Source organism: Tupaia chinensis, unplaced genomic scaffold (genome assembly GCF_000334495.1).
Source record: "Tupaia chinensis unplaced genomic scaffold, TupChi_1.0 Scaffold000423_1, whole genome shotgun sequence".
Lineage (NCBI taxonomy): Eukaryota > Metazoa > Chordata > Mammalia > Scandentia > Tupaiidae > Tupaia > Tupaia belangeri.
This window is the reverse complement of record NW_006159928.1, coordinates 5,460,268-5,479,638: the sequence shown is the minus strand read 5'-3', so window position 1 is coordinate 5,479,638 and position 19,371 is coordinate 5,460,268. Positions and strand designations below refer to the sequence as shown.

At 39.7% G+C, this 19,371-nt stretch overlaps 1 protein-coding gene across 3 annotated transcripts in view; it reads left to right on the top strand.

Annotated features, from left to right (window-relative positions):
• Window positions 1–8,700, top strand: part of UBE2N (ubiquitin conjugating enzyme E2 N) — a 17,455-nt gene extending 8,755 nt beyond the window's left edge. Inside the window, exons 1-4 of one of the 3 annotated variants that reach the window (XM_006154833.3) lie at window positions 4,881–4,904; window positions 6,675–6,921; window positions 7,108–7,248; window positions 7,961–8,700. In XM_006154833.3, coding sequence (XP_006154895.1) covers window positions 4,896–4,904; window positions 6,675–6,921; window positions 7,108–7,248; window positions 7,961–8,001 — 438 coding nt within the window. In that variant the 5' untranslated portion in view covers window positions 4,881–4,895 and the 3' untranslated portion in view covers window positions 8,002–8,700. Of the gene's footprint in view, window positions 1–4,880; window positions 4,905–5,818; window positions 5,837–6,674; window positions 6,922–7,107; window positions 7,249–7,960 lie in introns of those variants that run through there. The other 2 variants (XM_014590250.2, XM_006154832.3) reach the window with 2 other exon arrangements.
• Window positions 8,701–19,371: the final 10,671 nt, after the last annotated feature.

Sequence of the window (19,371 nt, the reverse complement as noted above, 5' to 3'; positions counted from 1 at the left end):
CCTACACGGTTTACCACTCTAACAATACTGCTTTTTGGGTTCAGCAAGTGGCACTGGACTCCCATGTGGATGACTGTGGTTCAAGTTCCAGGCCCATCGGCTTGAAAATCATGCTGGCATATGTGCATACATGGAAAATGTTGGAGAAGGGATTGCTGTGTATCCATACCCCCAGAGCATGATTTTGCACTTTGCCTGTCACTGTCTCTCTCTCTCTAGTGAGCACATGTGCACTATGGCAAAAACCTTTAATTAAAAAAAAAAAAAAGGATACTGTTTATCACCTAAAAATTTTACAGTACATAAAGTAATCATTGCCTTAAAGAATGTATAAAACCCTAACTAATTGTTTCATAGTGAGTACAAATTATTACTGAACTTCAAAATGGGAAAAGTCTTGGTTCTATTTTGACTGACATAATGTCAAATGTTATAGAACAGTGTGATTCTAGAATTTGCACTTTGAGTCCCAATAGATCTGCAGATAAATAAAGAACTTGATGTGATATTTAATTCCTTTTAAAAATATTTATAGCCTGAGCTATTATATTCATTTTATAAGGTGAGATACCTTCCTTGAGATGTAATCTTATTACAGTTTAAGTATATGTCCTACTTTTTATATACCTCTTGTCTCCATATTCATAACTACCTTTTTTTTTTCTTTTAGAATTATTTAGCTTTATTTATTTATTTTAATTTGACCAGAATGAGAGAGGGTGGGGTGGGGGAAGTGAGAAAGTGAGCTGCCGGGTCTGGGACTCAAACTGCAGTCGGCCATGTGAAAGTCCAGTACCCTTAACCACCACACTACTTGCTGGTCCCGGTAACTAATTTCTTGAATATAGTGTACAGTACTATCTGTAAGCTCAGCTCTACTTGGGATTTGATCCTTGGATTGCTTGTAAACATAATAGGATTACAAAATGTAACTAAGTGGTATATTTGTTTTGTTTCAATTCATGATAGAGCATGTAGGTGCTCAGGTCAAAGTGAGAGGGAACTAGATGAACATTCTTCACAGGATCTGGTTGCACTGTGATCCCCTTCCTCTAGTCCTCCAGCCATTTGGATCTTTGACACTTGTGTGCCTTGTGTATTTCAGTCTTGATTTAACAGGGAATTCCAGCCAGGCCTGTTTTTTTTTTTTTTTTTTTTTTAATTTAAATAAATCTTGTTTAATAAACCTTAGGTTTCTTACTGTGCTTTTGTTACCCTATACTTTTTTTGAGTTGCTTGTAAATATTGTAGCCTTTGTGTATTATCTCATATATGTCCTTCCAGAGTGTTATATCATTTCACACTCCTGGTAAACTCTGCATGAGAGGTTACCATAGATATTATTAATAACTGTATAGTTGAGGAAACTGAGGCTCAGAGCAGTGCTAATTACTTGTTCAAAAACAGTGGAATACAGCAGTGGGAATTTGAATACTTTACTACTATGATTCTTTTTCTTTTTATTCACGATAGAAGAGAGTGCATGTGCACATGAGAATGAGCAAGTAGAGAGCAATGAGAATTATCCCCAGGATCTGATCATGCTGTTATCCCCTTCACCCAGTCCTCTAGCCTGTCAGATTGTGGGCATTCACACATGTGCTCAATGTATTTCCGGCTGAGCAGGCTAGGGATACGAACCACATTAGCCATATGAAAACCAGCTCCTCTTGAGCAGCACATTGCCTCTCTACCAGGTTTTTTTTTCACCCCCCCCCTTATGTCTTCAAGAAATACTGTACCTGTCTTTCCTGGGGATAGTATAAACAAGACATTTTACAGTTGACCATGTGTTGGATTGTAGTGGGAAGGATTTGATTTTCTACCCAGTTTTTGCCTTTTTAGGCAAAAAAGTTGACATCAGTTCTATTTCGTTTGGATTTGATTCCTTTGTTCTTCCACAATTTATGCTGTGGGTTTGGGAAATCAGTATCATTTAGTCACATAATTACACATCTATTCATTGTATCAAAACCCATTAGTGCTTGAAAGCACCAAAAAAGCCCTAAAATATTTTGCATACCTAAAAGCTTATTTTAGAAAGTATTCCAACTAAGTCTTCTGATTGATCAGGTCACATGATAGATTTAATGTGTACTTTTACAAAGAATATCTGATTTTGAGGATGAATTGAAGATGAGAAAATGAATGCCATATCTATCTGCTGATATGTACTGAGTAATTTTGAAGCTATTTTGGGATATGCTCCCAGAGGCCCTTCTGGTAGCTTTTTATAGCTTTAAATAGAGCTGCTACTATTTTGTGTAACTAGGGAGTAATAGTTTGGGACTCTTGGACCTTCGTTCGTTTTTCTTTTTTCGTATCCTCTTTATGGCTTTCTAAAAATAGGAAAACTTGGGATGAATTGAGGAGGATGGAAATGAAGACAGACCAAAATCCAAGGGATTTACCATCCAGTTCTTTTCTCATTTCTCTATTCCCCCTGTTCATCTTTAATATATATTTTTCTTTATAAAAATTCTGCTGGAGCTGAGAGGGGCACTGCACCCCATGGGCACTCCCGGTAGGAAATAGTCATGCCACAATCCCTTCTCCATCTTTCCTTTCAGGATTTTGGACATGCAAGAGCATGTGCTTGGTATGTTTTTCAAGTTGCTGGGTTCCAGGACTCAAAATGCACTATTGGGCATGTGGAATCCAGCTGTCTTAACCACCAGGCCGTGGACTGGCCCTTTCCTTTTCTGAAAAATGAAGACCAACACTTGTATTGTATTCACATGTTGGAGGTCATCTCAGGTTCGAGAGGCTTCGTTATTTGCCTCTTTTCTCTAATAGTGCATTGAACCTAAAGAACATTTTGTTGAAAGTGGTTCACAACATTTCTCACTTATCTGTTTTTATTGCTATGATTATAACAAAACAAACTAGTCTTGAGTTAAAGTACCAAAGATATTACTTTAAATAGCTGTAGGTCTTACATATTTTGGGAAAGAATTTGATTCTTTTCTACATTTTAGGACTACTTTAGTATATGACTTCTGAGGGTTTTTTTTTTTTTTTTTTGTATATGCACTGTAAGTTGTAGAACATGAAAGAGGGTAGGCAGTATAAATAAGATATTCTCTTTTTTTTTTTTTTTTTTTTTGTATTTAAAAGCTTAAATGGGGCCAGCAGCTGGTGGCATGGTGGTAGAGGTGGCTGAGTCCCTGACCTGGCAACCTGAAACAAACACTATTTGTGCGTGAGTGCCCAAAATCCTGAAAGAAGAAAAAGAGAAGGGATTGTGGTGTGGCCACTACCCCCTGGGAGGTACTCTCTCTCTCTGTCTTGCAAGCACATGTGTCCTGTAGTAAATTTTTAAAAATAATTAAAGTTTAAGTATAGCAATATTCTAAACATTTTTTAAAACTATACCGACTGTCCAAAATGATGACTACCCATAAATATAGCTGATTCATAAGTTATATATTCTGTTGCCAGACTGAGTATTAAATATTATTTTCTGATTAAAAATAAATAAAAGTAGAAGTTAGACTATTTCTTCCCACACCTAACTAAATGCTTTTGTTTTCCTCCTATAATGCATGCACATCCAGCTTTGAAAATAATTCCTGCTCTAGGCCCAGCTGCAGTGATGCAGGTGGTATGGTACGACTCTATAAGGCCAGGGCCACAATGGAGGCCTAGGTCCAATTCCTGGACCAACCTGGCAGGCCAGTTGCAGTGGCATGTGCCTATAATCCTAGCTAACTGTGAGGTTGGAGCAGAGGACTGTGTAATGTGGCTAGAAATCTGAGGGCATCTCTCTCTCCCCGCTCCATGCTTCTCACTCTCTAAGGAAAAAAAAAAGAATACTCCTTGATGATATTAAATGAAATCCTGATCATTTATTCCCCCCCCCCCCTTTTAAATTTGCCAGAGAGCACATGTGCTCACCAGAGAGACACAGAGAGAGGTAGAGGGGAAAAGCACCCACCAGTGGGGCATGATCATATCTCATTCCCAGAACATTCTGTCCAGGTTTGGGACACACACTTGCCTGGCACGCTTTTCAAGCCACTAGGGCCAGGATTTGAACTGCTTGGTTGGCCATGTGGGATCTGACTCCCTTAACTGCCAGGCTGTGGAGCGGGCCTGTATTTCCCACCCTTCCCTCTTTATAATGTCAGATAGATGAACAAGTATTTATTGTACATCTATATAGTGCCATGCACTGTTCCACATGCTAAGCAAGGAAAATAGCAGTAAATAAAACAGACTCAAATCCATCTTCTTATGGAGTTTCCATTCTGAACAAATGAAGTGAGATATGTAATGTGTTATGGTGCAGTGGTGATAGTAGGGGAGAGGGAAGGAGGTTGGAACCAGGTCTTCAGTTTCAGTTATGGAGGCTTCACTGAGAAAACATGCTTGATGAACTGAGGGGGCAAACCATGTAGTAATCTGGGGGAGGAAGGGCTAGTGCAGAGCCCTGAGATCACTGTGTGCCTGGCAGGCTGAAGAACTCTTAAGATTAAGAGTTTGACTGGACTAGAGAATCGGGGGGTAAAGACAGTAAGTAGCTGACAACGATGAGTCAGAGAGGTAGAGTGGATGGATCACGTAGTACACTCTTTTTGGGGATCCATGATAAAGACCTTGACTTTTAAAAGGTCTGTGGAAGACAGGCTTGGGAAGAGAGGGAGTAGCAAGGTCAGACATAGACGAGTTTGGAGGCTGTTTTGGATGCCAGCTGTGAGTTAGTGGTGGCTTGGATCCGAAGTATAGCAGTGTAGTGGTGAGATACAGTATAATCATGGGTAAATTTTGAAGTTTTCAGAAACAGAATTTGCTAATCAGGCTAGACATGTGGCATATGAAGGAAAAGGGCTCATCAGTTGGAAGGATAGATTTGCAGTTAACTGACACAAGACTGGGTGGTGAGCACATTGGGAATGGGGAAGGTGAGAAGTTCGATTTTGGTCACATTATGTTTGGGATATTAGATGTTCAAGAGATATTGAGCACGTGGTGGTGAATGGCCGAGGCATGAACAGGATAGAGGTCTGGGCTGGATATGAATCGGGGCAGGTCTCACCATACACAGAGTGTATTGGATTACTTGAGATCACCATATAACTTGATGCACTTCAGTGTGAGGATGTTGGGAAGATAAGGAAGAACCTATAGGGAGACTAAAGAAGGCAACTTAGACAAGCAGGAAGAGAGTCAGGAGAGTGGTGATAGGAAGCTGGATGAAGCCTTGGGAAGAGGAGGGCAGGGCAGCTGGGTACAATATTGCACTTAGGTCAAGTAAGTTGAAGATTAAACACTGACCATTTTAACTTTGTGCAATCATTGGTAACCTCATCACGGGTTACAGCAGAGGCTACAGCTTGATGAGCGTGTGTGTGCTGATGGGTGGGGGGAAGAAATGGGAGGCAAGCAAGTACAGTCACTGTCAAAGAGGAGCAAAATAAAGGGGTAGCAAATGGGGGAGGCGGGAGGGGAGGGTCAAGGTCATTGTCTGTTTCGAAGGAAAAAATTTAAAAATATTTTGTATAGTTTGGGGAAAAGTCTCATACAGAGGAGAGAAACTAGAGAAGAAGTGATTCTGGAGACGAGTCAAGTGCTACAGCCATGTCTTTGAGTAGTTGAGGAGAGCTGATGCTCGAGAGGATTGGCAGGCCTCAGCCAGGAGTGGAGCATCTCAGCTGTAGTAACAGGAGAGAAAGTGGAGCATGTGCACACAGATCCAGGGCTGCGTGGGGGTACTTAGAGAAGCAGGACTTAAGTCATAACTGAGGACGAGGGTGGAGATGTTGGAAATTTGAAGGGAGGAAGAAAAATAAGTTACTTAAGAGAGAGGGAGAGCAATGGAAAAGAGTGCTAAATGGTAAGATTGTTGGGGAATGTAAGTGTCCCTTTTGAGGTTAATTGACAATTTTAGACTAATTAGTATCTTTATATATATTTCTCTAGTCCTATTCAGGTACCTAGACTTGTTTGTATTTCCTTCATTCCATTATATTTTCCAAAAGGAATAATTTTTCAGTGGCTTTATAAACTAATTTTAGGGACCAGCAGATGGTGTAATGATAACATAGCTCTGGACTCCCACGTAGTTAACCAGGGTTAACTCCCACTGGGTCCAATCCTGGACCCAGTGGCTTATACTCAGATAGGGCGCCTGTGCATGCATGCCCAAGATCCCAAGAGGAGAACGAAGGAGAAGGGGTTGCCGCATGGTTATCTCCCATTGGGGGTGGGGGGGTGGTGATGTCTCACTTTCTGTCTGTCCAGCGAGCACACATGCCCTACAGCAAAAATCTCTTTTAAAAAAACCAGACAAACAAATTTTACATTTTAAGAAGCCTGGATGGTAGAATTTAGATAAATTTGCTTTATATATGTGGTAATCCAAGTGTTTTGGTTTGCTTGAGCATAAAGTCAATTTAATTGCCCAATTTTATTGTCAGCATATTTGTAGACGTTTGTAGCTAAAATGTATGATAGGTCATCTGTATTCTCTTGAGTTGCTCTCACTGGGCTGTAATTATTTAAATGATCTTTTCCTTGAATTTCGTATTTTATAAGCTAAATAAAACCCATTGGGAGATTGGAGAGGTTTTATTATGTCTAATTCTAAGAGTTGAAATTTCTCATTTTAATTTTGGTATCTGGATCTAGTGAAATGGCATTTGTTTCACAGTTTGTTTGTTTTTCTGTTGTAGGAAACCCAGCGTTTGCTGGCAGAACCGGTTCCTGGCATCAAAGCAGAACCAGATGAGAGCAACGCCCGTTATTTTCATGTGGTCATTGCTGGCCCCCAGGATTCCCCTTTTGAGGGAGGGACTTTTAAACTTGAACTATTCCTTCCAGAAGAATACCCAATGGCAGCCCCTAAAGTACGTTTCATGACCAAAATTTATCATCCTAATGTAGACAAGTTGGGAAGAATATGTTTAGATATTTTGAAAGGTAAGTGGATCTTCATTGTCATGTACTATTAAGATTTCTCCTTTTCCTGTTGGTCATTCCACATTTAGAATGTAAAAATGGTTATCTTGCCCTTATACAAAGACCACAGAGGTCTGTGGGAGGGAAATGTAGCAGTGTGGGCCTGTTTTTTCATGTTTTGTCACACTGGGCCTGTTGCCTTCATAGATAAGTGGTCCCCAGCACTGCAGATCCGCACAGTTCTGCTATCAATCCAGGCTTTGTTAAGTGCTCCCAATCCAGATGATCCATTAGCAAATGATGTAGCGGAGCAGTGGAAGACCAACGAAGCCCAAGCCATAGAAACAGGTATTTCATATTCTCCTCTACACTAGCACATTTAAAAACAAGTTTTTCTACCTTTTCATCTGAAAACCCTTTGAAGCTCTCGGTGAAGGAAGAAAATGAAATAAACCAGTTCCTGCTTATCGTATGTAAATGCCTCTTAAGAAAGGACGCTCAAGCTCCATCTTGAGCATCAGCTTGTTGTAAGACTCCCACATTTAAAGACCACTTATAATTGGGAGAGCTTTTTACATCATACCTCTCCTTTAACAAATAGCAAGCATCTGTCATTCATCTCGCAATATGTTATAAAGATACTGGAAAGCTTTTGAATTCTTAAGCTGTTTTTGTAATCCACTTGATTAAAGTCTGCAGCAGTTTATAGCTACAGAGTTTGGAATCAATAAACATCTTTCTATTACAGATTTTAACAGAATTAGTGAGAAGCATTATATATAGCAAAGAAGGGACAAGTCTTTTTCCTCCTTTTTTTTTAAAGTGCTAGTGACAAGTCTTGATTTCCACATCCTGTTGAATTTTGTGAGGACTTGTAAATTTCATTGTTAGTGTTATGGTAATTAGAAAAAAATTTAATGCTGTTCCAATTTAAAGAAAACAGTACACATTTAAGAAATTACAGTGTGACATAACTTATTAATAATATTCATTTACTATTTATAGGATAGCATATTGAACTAAGTAAAATAATAATTACGTGTCTTGTTTTTGTCTGCAGCTAGAGCATGGACTAGGCTATATGCCATGAATAATATTTAAATCGATCTGATCATCAAGTGTGCATCATTTCTCCTGTTCTGCCAAGACTTCTTCCTTTTTTGTTTGCATTTAATGGACACAGTCTTAGAAACATTACAGAATAAAAGCCCAGGCATCTTCAGTCCTTTGGTGATTAAATGCACATTAGCAAATCTATGTCTTGTCCTGATTCACTGTTGTAAAGCATGAGCAGAGGCTAGAAGTATCATCTGGATTGTTGTGAAATGTTTAAAAGCAGTGGCCCCTTGCTGCTTTTATTCATTTCCCCCATCATGGTTTAAGTATAAAGCACTGTGAATGAAGGTAGTTGTCAGGGTTAGCTGCAGGGGTGTGGGTGTTTCTTTTATTTTATTATTTTTGAGGGGGGAGGTGGTTTTATGTCAATTTTATGGGCTCCTTTCCCCCTTTTTATGGTGATCTAATCGCATTGGTTAAAAGCAGCTAACCACTTCTTTAGAATATACACTCTAGCCAAGTCTAACTTTATTTAGACGCTGTAGATGGACAAGCTTGATTGTTTGAACCAAAATGGGAACATTAAACAAACATCACAGCCCTCACTAATAACATTGTGACTTTGCTGTCAAGTGTAGACCCCTTCGAAAGAAGCTTGTGACCATTTTGTATGGCTTGTCTGGAAACTTCTGTAAATCTTATGTTTTAGTAAAATATTTTTTGTTATTCTACCTTGCCTTTGTATAGTTTATTTTACTGTGTTTATTTCCTTTTCCCAATGTGACAATCGTATTTAAAAATTGAAACTGATGGAACATTCTGTTTTGGTTTTCACCATCTGACAAATTGGATTGCAAGAGGTGGATTTTGCCAGTTTCTTTGCACTGATGCAAATTTGTGTTAAGATATTACAGAATGGAGTGTTTATAAACTGGCCCTGAGCATGCATAAAGCATCAGTATCTGACCTTTTTTTATTTCCTGGAAATTTGGAATAAATGTGTTTGTGTTGTCTGATTAGGTAGGTGATCATCAGTGTCTTACCACAAAGTTTGAAAATTACTTTACAGGACATACATTGCCAAGAAAGCAGGTTGTGACTCGTGTGTAGGACTTTCCACATGTGCCACATTTTTGCTTAGAATTTGGGTTCTAACATTCTCTTGGTTCTTGTCTGAAAACTCCATGTGTAATAACCATTGTTGTGTATTATTAGGAAACACTGATCTGATAATCATTTGGGGTTTGCCAAGGCATTTGTGAGTCTTCCTCATAGACCCGAAGAGCAGACCTCAAGCAACCAGCTTGCATAAATGTCATCAGAAAGGCTTCTCCCTTTGGGAATATCAAATCCTGTTAATTCTTGCTTTCACCCTGCTAGTATTTGCTATGGGAGCTCCATTTATTCCTTTATTTGGCATTCAGTAACTATTTTTTTCTTCATTGACAGTTTCTCCCTGACAGACGTGTTCTTCCTTGCCTCTCTCTATACCTAATTCCTGATTCTTGTTATTTTTAAGTCATAAATGTAGCCAGTCATACGTATGTAAATGTTAACCTTTGGGTTGGAACCTTTGTCTCTTGCAGTTTAAGGTAATGGATATTGTAGACCATCTGAATTTTCCTCACTCTTATTCTCTAACTTCTGGAGTTTCTTCAGAATGTGGTGTATTTTATTGTGCTCCTATGTAAGATGAAGAATTATCTATTAAAATTACATTTTCAACATACAAAAGCTTTTGATGATTGATAACTATGGTATCCTTCCAAATACGTGCATTGCTTGGTAACAAATGCTACTTTAATTCAGAGTAAAATTATCAATAACCTAAATATTGTAAAATTCAAAACTATTCACAGCAGTTCTCATTTGTAATACTTGGGCTGTTTAGAAGGCATCTTTGACTATAGCTGAGGAACTAAATCTCATTCTTAAAAAAGAATGACACAGAACCTTTAATAAAGATCAGCTATCTGCAGGTAGCACTGCTCATGGGTATAGTTAGTATAACATAGGAATGTACAAGTTATAAAATCCCAAATTTAAATATTTTTTCTTTAAAAAAAACTATTTTATTTGCATTTATTTATTTATTTATTTATTTATTGTAATTTGACCAGAGAGGGACAGAGAGGGGGGAGGGTGTGAGAAAGCAAGCTGCCAGGTCCAGGACTCAAGCCACAGCTGGCCATGTGGGAGTCCAAATGCCCTTAATCACCATGCCACCTGCCAGCCCCCCCGCCAATTTAAGTCTTTTGCACTATGAAAAACTGTTTAAAGTATGATTTATAGCTGTTGAGTTTGTGAGTTATGAAAGTACAGAAATGGAAAGTCACTTTTCATTTTAGTACATGAATTCCTAATTTCATGCCTTTGCATTTTTTTCCTTTGCAGTTTTGTAAAGAGTCCAGAGGGGGGCAGAGGGGAGGGAAAAGTCACCTCCCAATGGGGTGTGGTCACATCACAATCCCTCCTCCATTTCTTTCTTCTGTCAGGATTTTGGTCATGTATATACACATATGCCTGGTGTGTTCTTCAAGCCACCAGAGCTGGGATTTGAACCACTTGGTTAGCTGCGTGGGATCTGTTCCCTTAACCACTAGGCCATGGTAAGACTGACATTTTCAGCCATGAGGTGAGATGAGCTTTCCTAGTATTGAAGGGGCTCTGGGAGAGCTAAAGAAGAGGTTGAAAATTGGCAGCTACATCTGCTCTATCACCTTGTTTTCCTTGGCCCACATAGTGTAGTTGGTTAAGACATTTTTGAAGTTGATGCCAGCTTTTTAAAATTTTTTTAAAAAAATTCCCAAGTTACAAAAATTCCAGATTTGCATGTATAGATATACATATAGATATATTCTTGTAACTTTGGAATGATCTGAAGATCTGGGAACAGTAACACTCATCCATCCACCATTGTGCATGATACTTGCTGGGAGGAATTGACTAGCAGCCAACTGAAGACCATGTCATTCTCCTCTTACCCCATTTTCTGCAATTGGCTCGAGTCCTCTTTCAGTCCACGTGTACCTCTCTGGTTCTAGTCACTAAGAGCCCCCAAGCTAAAGGAAACATTTATTCAGCAAATTAAGTATGTGTTACATGCCTACAACTTGTGGGTGATTAGACTAAGATGAATGAATGGTTGGGGACTTTATAATCCAATGGGGGAGGGACCATAGTTGCAACTCTGTCATTGAGAGCCAAAGTACTTGGAGAGGCTGCTCTAAAGGAATGGGGTCAGATGAACACCTCCAGGTAGAAGGAGCAGCCTGTGTAGCTCTGGAAGAAAAAAAGAATCTGAACATATTACATGGCCTCTTCAAAATAACTCTACCCATCCAGAGGTTTTTCTGAAATCCTGAGATGTCGATAAGAGCTTTGTGGGTTTTGTTTGATCTTTGTTTTTGTTGTAGTCCACTTTGCTGTGTTTTACTTATCCTTGGTCTTCTCAGAGGCTGCCTAACAAGATCAAGCACTTAAAAATTAGATTAAATGGGATCAGCAGGTGGCATGGTGGTTAGGGGTACTGGACTCGTACATGGTTGACTGCAGTTCAAGTCCCGGACCTGGTGGCTTTCTTGCTCGCTTGCTCACTTTCTCGCTCTCTCTCTCTCTCTCTCTCACACACACACACACACACACACTCTGTTCTACTCTGTCCCTCTCTGATCAAATTAAGAAATATAAATAAAATAATTCTTAAAAAAATTAGATTAAGTGCAGGGCCATCCAGTTGGCATGGTGGTAAAGTCAGCTGGATCCCACATGACTGACTGCACACTTCAAGTCCTGGACCTGGTGGCTTGAGGAATATGCCACATAGGATGGGCCTATCCATGTGTGGGTGTCCCAAATCCCAAAAGGAGAATGGAGAGAGTATTGCAGTGTGCTTTTCTCATTTCTCCTTTATGTTTGTCTCTGGTGAGTGCATCTGCCCTGCAGCAAATTTTTTTAAAATTAAAGATTATGTACAAATCAATATATAAAAGCTGCAGGTGTTGGAGTTTGAGAGGTGAAAGAAATCAGTGTCCTGCAAGACATTTTAAACAGTTAAATAGAATTAATTGGTTCCTCATGGGAACAAGGAGTTAGCTTTTTTTTTTCCCCCCTCTTAGATGGTTAAAGAATCTTTTTGACTACTTCAGTAAGAATTTTTGTTTGCTACCTTAACAGTAGCAAACGTGTAGAAATAGAACTTTATAAAAGCTGCCCTTCCCGAAGATACGATAAAAAGGCACATAATTCATTGGTCTGTTTGAGAAAAATAATTTTTGGGGGGATAATATACGTTTTGGCTGGGGACAACATATCATTTAGCTATTTAGCATGCTGCTTAAGGAATTATATCAGGGTTTATATTTTAAATGACAACAAAAGCAAACCATGTCGAATGTAATAATTTCAGAGAAGTATAAATAATAAAAATCTGTAATCCACCACCTGGACTGGTGACACTTTTTCTATTTCCATAACTGTACACTCACCCCTGATTCATTTTCCTTTATCCTTGAGACTGGGAATTGGATTTGTTCCAAAAGTTGGCTTTGTTATATCTAGCTTTATGGTACAAGCTGGGCAAGTTCCCAGTGGCTGTCAAAAAAAAAGGAACTAAATTTTTTTCTGTTAAGTGTGGAACTCAACAAGTTTGAGTTTTCTCTCTTCTATTTCATCTTTGTCACCCTTGAGCTGATGTCATTTCATGTATGCCTGAGCTGAATGTCTTAAGAATATGGAGATTTTTTTTTGGTTTCTGATGGATTGTAGAAGCAGCACAGAGTTAACCTCCCAAGTATTTAGACCTTACAGCCTCTTGTATCCAACAGAAATTGATAATCTTGTAAAAAGTACATGCAATGGGACCAGCAGTTGGCGTAATGGCTGTCACTGGTCTCCCATGTAATCGACCACAGCTCGAGTCCTGGACCCAGTGGCGTGTGCGTGTGTGCCCAAGATCCTGAGAGGAGAATGGAGGAGAAGGGATTGTGGCGTGGACATCCCCCCTGGGGGGGCCGATTTCTTGCTTTCTGTCTTTCCAGCGAGCATACGTGCCCTATAGCAAAAACCTCCCCCCACGCAAAGAAAAAAAGTTCATGCAATGGTCTTCATTAAGAAACTTTAACATTTCTCTTCAGCCAGTCATTTCTATCTGTGGGACACAAAGTGTTGGAGAAAGATTAACAACCTCATGTGCCTGCCATCTAGAATGGCACATTACTTCCTTTTTACGCACTCTTGAACGGTCTCACTATATGACTACTTTTGAAATGGTTCCAGATTAGCAGTAAATCTCAGTAGTGCTTAAGTTTCATCATAACCTAGTAAGTTTAGTGTCTTCTGGCTTAAGTTCAAGAGTAAACTGCTTAAGGTTTTCTCCGAGCCGGCCAAAGTAGCTTAAAAATGATAGGTTGGCTACAGTAGATTTGAACTTGGTGCTTTCTGTAAGTTTTGGCAGGGAGCAAGACCAAATTCTCATAAAAATTTTCCTTCTGAATTAAGTATCTTGGACTTTATGGGCCATGGATCTGTCTGTACTATCCAACCTGTCATTGCAATGAGAAAACATCCAGATGATTTTGTAGGCAAAAGGACATGCTCTTCTCCGATACAACTTTTCACCTGTCAGAAAGTCTTTTCCTTGGAACCAGTAGATGGCGTAATGGTCCAGAAGTGGACTCCCACATGGTTGACTGTGGTTTGAGTCCTGGACCCGGTGGCTTAAACCTCAAGCCAGGTATGTGTGCATATGTGCCCAAAACCCTGAAAGGGATTGTGGTGTGGTCATCTCCTGGGGATGGGGGTATGTGTGTGTGCTTTCTGTCTCTCCAGCAAGTACATGCACCCTATAGCAAAAATATCTTCTCAAAATTCTTTTCCTTCCTCAACCACCCTCAAAAAAAATTTAAGGGCCGGTAGGTGGCATGGTAATTAAGGCGCTGGACTCTCACATGGTTGTACTCAGTTCAAGTCCTGGAGCCAGTGGTGTGAAAATCATGCCAGGCACGTCTGTACATGTGTCCGAAATCCCAAGAGGAGAATGGAGGAGAGATTGTGGTGTGTCCATCATCCCTGAGGGGGAGGTCCCAGTGAGCACACATGCCCTAGGGCAGAAATCTTTAAGAAATAAAAACCCCCTTTCTGTCCAAAAAGCTGTGCGCTGAGTTTTGCCTGCAGGCTGCAGTTTCCTATCTCCCTTTCTGCAGTGATTACTCTCTGCTCTTGTGTTAGAACCAAATGTGTGACACTCTTAAAGTGACATTCAGATAAGCATTGGAGAAAAAGGTTGGGGTACAGGTTCCCCTTTTCCCACGTTACTGTCAATTTTAGCAAATGAGATTGAGCAGTAAGAGATTGAACAATTTTGCACCAACAGTTTTTCACATTTAAAAAGTCACAAACTTTTGGACTAGCTAGTAGTGTGGTGGTTAAGGCTGCCGAATCGCACTTGGCTGACCCAGACCCAGCAGCTTGAAATTCAGCACACTGGGCATACATGCTCAAGATCCCGAGAGGAGAATGGAGGAGACAAGATTGTGGCATGGCCATCCCTCACTTTTTCTGGTGAATGTACACTCTAAGAAAATTTTAAAGTTAGCTGTTTAAAGAAAAAATCAGATCAGTACAGACTTAAAAGAAAACTTTAATTTCTCTCCATTCTTATGTGTATAGAACAAGTACTGCTGTATGCAGTATTCTGCCTTTTTAAATCAGCATTATCAGAAGGACCTGTGTGCCTCTCATACTCATCACCATAACCTAATCTCATTTGTACATCAAGTTGATCCCAGTTTCATAAATACTGTGACACATCTGTGACCACATTTTGGTTGTGCAGCTTATTCAAGTAATCTGTTGACAATATCCCCAGAAATGGACTTGCTGGAAGAAAGGGTTATGTTTTTGTTTGGTGTAGAGTGTGTGTTCATTGAGATATAGCAAGAGATGGAAAGTGAAGAAATCACTCCCAAGGAGGGATGGCCAGGCCAATCTTCTCTCCATTCTTTTAGGATTTTGGATGTGCACATGCACATGGTGTTTTTTTCATGACACGGTCCAGGATTTGAACCAAAAAGTTGACCTTGAAGATCCAGCCATCTTGATCACCACTGGTTGGCTTGCTATGGAAAGGATTGAACTTTTTTTTTCTGGGTGGGGAGTTTTGTATCTTTATAAATGTTAGGTACTGCTTAGTTGTTACCCAAAAGGCTTTATTAGTTTACACACCCAGGTCTTAGCTGAGTTTTTTTTTTTTTTAAGTTTTTTTGCTATAGGGAACCAGCAGTTAGCGTAATGGCTATGTCACTGGACTCCCACGTAGTTGACCGCAGTTCGCGTCCCGGACCTGGTGGCTTAAAACTCACGCCGGGCGCGTGTGCGTGCGTGCCCAAGATCCCAAGAGGAGAATTGAGGAGAAGGGATTGCGGCGTAACCATCCCCACTGGGGGGTGATTTCGCGCTTTCTGTCTCTATGTCTCTCTGTTTGTCTGGCGAGCGCACGTGCCCTATAGCAAAAATCTCTCAAAAAAAAAAGTTTTTTTTGCTATAGGGCTCATGTGTTTGCTGGAGAGACGGAATCAGAATCAGAAGTCACACCCCAGAGGAGATGGCTATGCCACAATCCCTTCTCCATCCTCGTAAGATTTGGGACATGCAGGCACATGCACCGTGTCCGGGACTGGAACTGCAGTTGGCCCTGTGGGAGCCCAGCACCTTAACCACTATGCCACCTGCTAGCCCTGATGAGTGTCATTTTTAGTGTCCATATATCTCATATGAACACATTACAAGCTAACCATTACTCTTTCACTGCTGGCTATCTTAATTCCATGATTTATTTTCTAGTCTAGTGCCTGATCTTGATATGTAAATCTTTGTTCATATCCCTGTAGATAAATTGACTTCTTAGTAGAGGCCTTTTCCATGGAGGATACCAAATCTGTGGACGTTCAAGTCCCTCATATAAAATGATAGAGATAGACCTCCGCATATATGGAGGGCTGATTGTCTAATTACTTGGTCAAAAGCATGTTTAAAGATTGATAATGCACTGGTCAAATGTAGCCCAAGATAAGCTAGTTTTAAAGGAATGAGTTTGAAAATAAAAATGCTTTGATTTACCATGCTGCTGTCTGATAAATGCCAGGAAATGTGATGTCCAAAGAGTGGTAAATCATACTGGATCTACTTGTCAGATGTCACAAAATGGAGGAGTAATTTGGGGTTATTTGTTAAAAGTAACATTAAACCAGAGGAATTTAAAGCTGGTTCTTGACAAGAAGTGGTTTTAAGTATTTGAGCCTTTGCTATAGTGTCTTGCTGAAGTAGGCCTTAAGTTAGGGTCCCTCTCACTTATCTCTATGCCCCCTAGATTAAAAGCTCCTCAGGGGCGCAGATCTGTTCTGTACTGGCTCACCAGTGCTGGGCATAAAGCAGATGGTAATTGTGTAGGTAAGTGCTAAGAACTTATCAAAACACTGACTGGAAACCTTGAATCAACTACACAGTGACATTGCAGCTATAACCAATTCATTAAAAAGTCCAATAGTTTTTTTTTTTTTTTTGGAGAGATTTTCACTGTAGGGCGCGTGCGCTCGCCAGACAGACAGAGAGAGACATAGAGACAGAAAGCGAGAAATCACCCCCCAGGGGGGATGGTCACGCCGCAATCCCTTCTCCTCCATTCTCCTTTCGGGATCTTGGGCACGCACGCACACACGCCCGGCGTGAGTTTTAAGCCACCGGGTCCGGGACACGAACCGCGGTCGACTACGTGGGAGTCCAGCGACATAGCCATTACGCTAACTGCTGGTTCCCAAAAAATCCAATAGTTTACTAAACTGTTTTAAACTAGTCTTGTCTTTGCAATTCTACTTAAAGAAACCTGTACAGAATTCTTTGTGAAGACAACTGTGGAAAGTGCCAAGCTTTTTTTCTTTGCATTTAACCATTCTAATAAAAAGGCTGCTGACATTTGAATTTTACATGAGGATCTAAACCTAGTCTATGGGTAAAGTGTATTTTGGGAAACAAATGCCTAGCCAGTCACCCTTCCAAACAAAGCTGCAATAATTAAAGTGACAGAAGTACAGAACATACCTGCAACATATTAGAAAAAGGGAATTCAAGTCAAGAGATCTTGGTCAGTGAAACAAATAACATAAAGCCCCAGCCAGAGTGGGGAATGGCAAGGCAACCACAGGGCACACCAGTAAACTGGCAATAAAAAAAATAAAAAAAAAGTCCACCAGAAGGACAAAACAGTGGGCAGTTCCTTTAAACCAGTAATTCCACTAGTTAGGATCCTAAGTGTACAGACATGCTATCAGTAAGGGATGATATTTTACCCACCGAGAAAAATAACACTGTTAACTGCAATCTTGGGTAGCAGTGCCAAAGGAGCTTTCACTTCCAGGGTGTATGCGGGTCAGGCTGAATGAGCACAGCATGAACCCTCCACAGGGGAAGCAATGCATTCTGTATCAAAAGGTGTGGGTTTTCACTTACATTATTTACTTGAATATTATTTGCAAATCTGTGGACCTGATGTTTCAAAAAAAAAAAAAAAACTACACAAATATGTATTTCCATTTTTATTTGATGTTTCCAAATATATATATATAAAAAGTCAAGGTTCTTATATCAATTATCTCAAATAGGACCATGCAAAGCAATTCAGTGTATACAACATCATCTCTCCCCTTTGCTGCTAATTTACAACCGTGTGACTGACAAAACTGGATGGCATGTGACTGGCTGAAAAATGTCATTTGTTCACACGTATTAAAAACAAAACAAAACAAAAAAAAACAAGCAGGACAGCTGCTGCTTTATAAATCAATTTATAGTAACTGCTTTTTTTTTTTTCTTTTTAAATCATTATTGGGAGGCACATGGACCTGCAAAATTTAGCTGCCCGATTTTATTGAACTTCCCCACAGAAAAGCACAAATGACAGTCCCAGCTCTGCAAAACTCTGGAGGGCTGGGATAGTAGACTCTGTTATCTGTAGTAGATTTAACTGTTTAGGCCTAGAAATGTTGGTTTTTCTCACTCGAAATAATCTCTCCTTGGGGCCTTTAATTTTGTTAGGCTAGGCTCCAGAAGAATGGTGAAGAACACCTCATGTAAAATCTGTACTCTGTTGCATCATACAATTTTTTGCTAGCTGCATAGACTAAAGACAGGTGGATGGTTAAATGGCACTGAAGAAAATCCTGACCCAAATGGCACTACGCAGTCCAAATGTTTCTGACCAAAGAAAATTATACAACAATATTTATAGGATAACTTTTAAGAGATGGTTGACATTAATACTGTACATATTTTACATGTCAAATACATAGTCCGAGAGTTTATAAAATAAGTTCATGCATCATTACCTGTAAGAATATCATGTACAAGATAAACACCCCCCCTCCCCCCCCCAGGTACTTGTGACAGCATTTCAGGTGGAAGTAGTCTTATATACAAAAACAATCCAGTTTCTTGGAAGCAGTCTTATACAAAAATGATCCAGTGTCTCTGCTGTGTTAAACATATAATTTAAAGAAATTTCAGAGATTACTAAGGAAAAAAATCTTAGTCATTGAAGACTGATAGAAAGTGTCAATTTGTGGGATTTTCAAATGTTTCCTTTTAAAAAAACACCCAGAATACACAACCTCTGTACAAAGAAAAGTATAAAAATTCTGGCTGATCACATTTGATCATACTGCATAATTTAGAATTAAATGGCACTGGTTAAAAAGTTTTTCTACTCATTTCTTTGACAGCATTAATTTGTGAACTACTGTTTATATTTAGTTCAGCTGCATTTATGGCACAAGATCTCATTTTCAAAATGGCACCAATTTTCCTTAAGTGTAACAGCACTCTTATTTATAGCAGCAATTGATAGAGTAGATATTTTAACTCTATTTTCTACCTTATACTCACTAGTCACTATTTACAAAAGGCTGAAGTTTACATAAAAAATGATCTTTCACTATCTCTAGCACACACCTTTGTTAAAAGGTTTCTCCTCCGACCTCACTTCGGCCTTGTATGGGGAGTGCAGCAGTTTCAGACAAGTACCTATGTGTTTTAGATGGGATTCTTGATTTTGAGTATAAAGAGCAGTGTAAGATGAAATAATTCTGAGTTCAGGTATGTTCCAGTGCCCCCAAAGTTAGTTATGTGACATAGTACCTATTAACGACCTACAAAAGATGAGACATTCTAAGGTGCCCTGACAGCCTGTAACAGCTGATCACAAGAAGGCCAGCTTACTGGGCTGTGAGGCAGCCATCATCGGCACGGAAGGTTAGACTCCGTCCTGTGGTAGGTTGGTAAACACAGAAGTGTAACTAAGATGGTGTTATTACATTAGAAAACTGGATACAGGTTTTAAGAGCAATTTACATTGAGGGAAATACA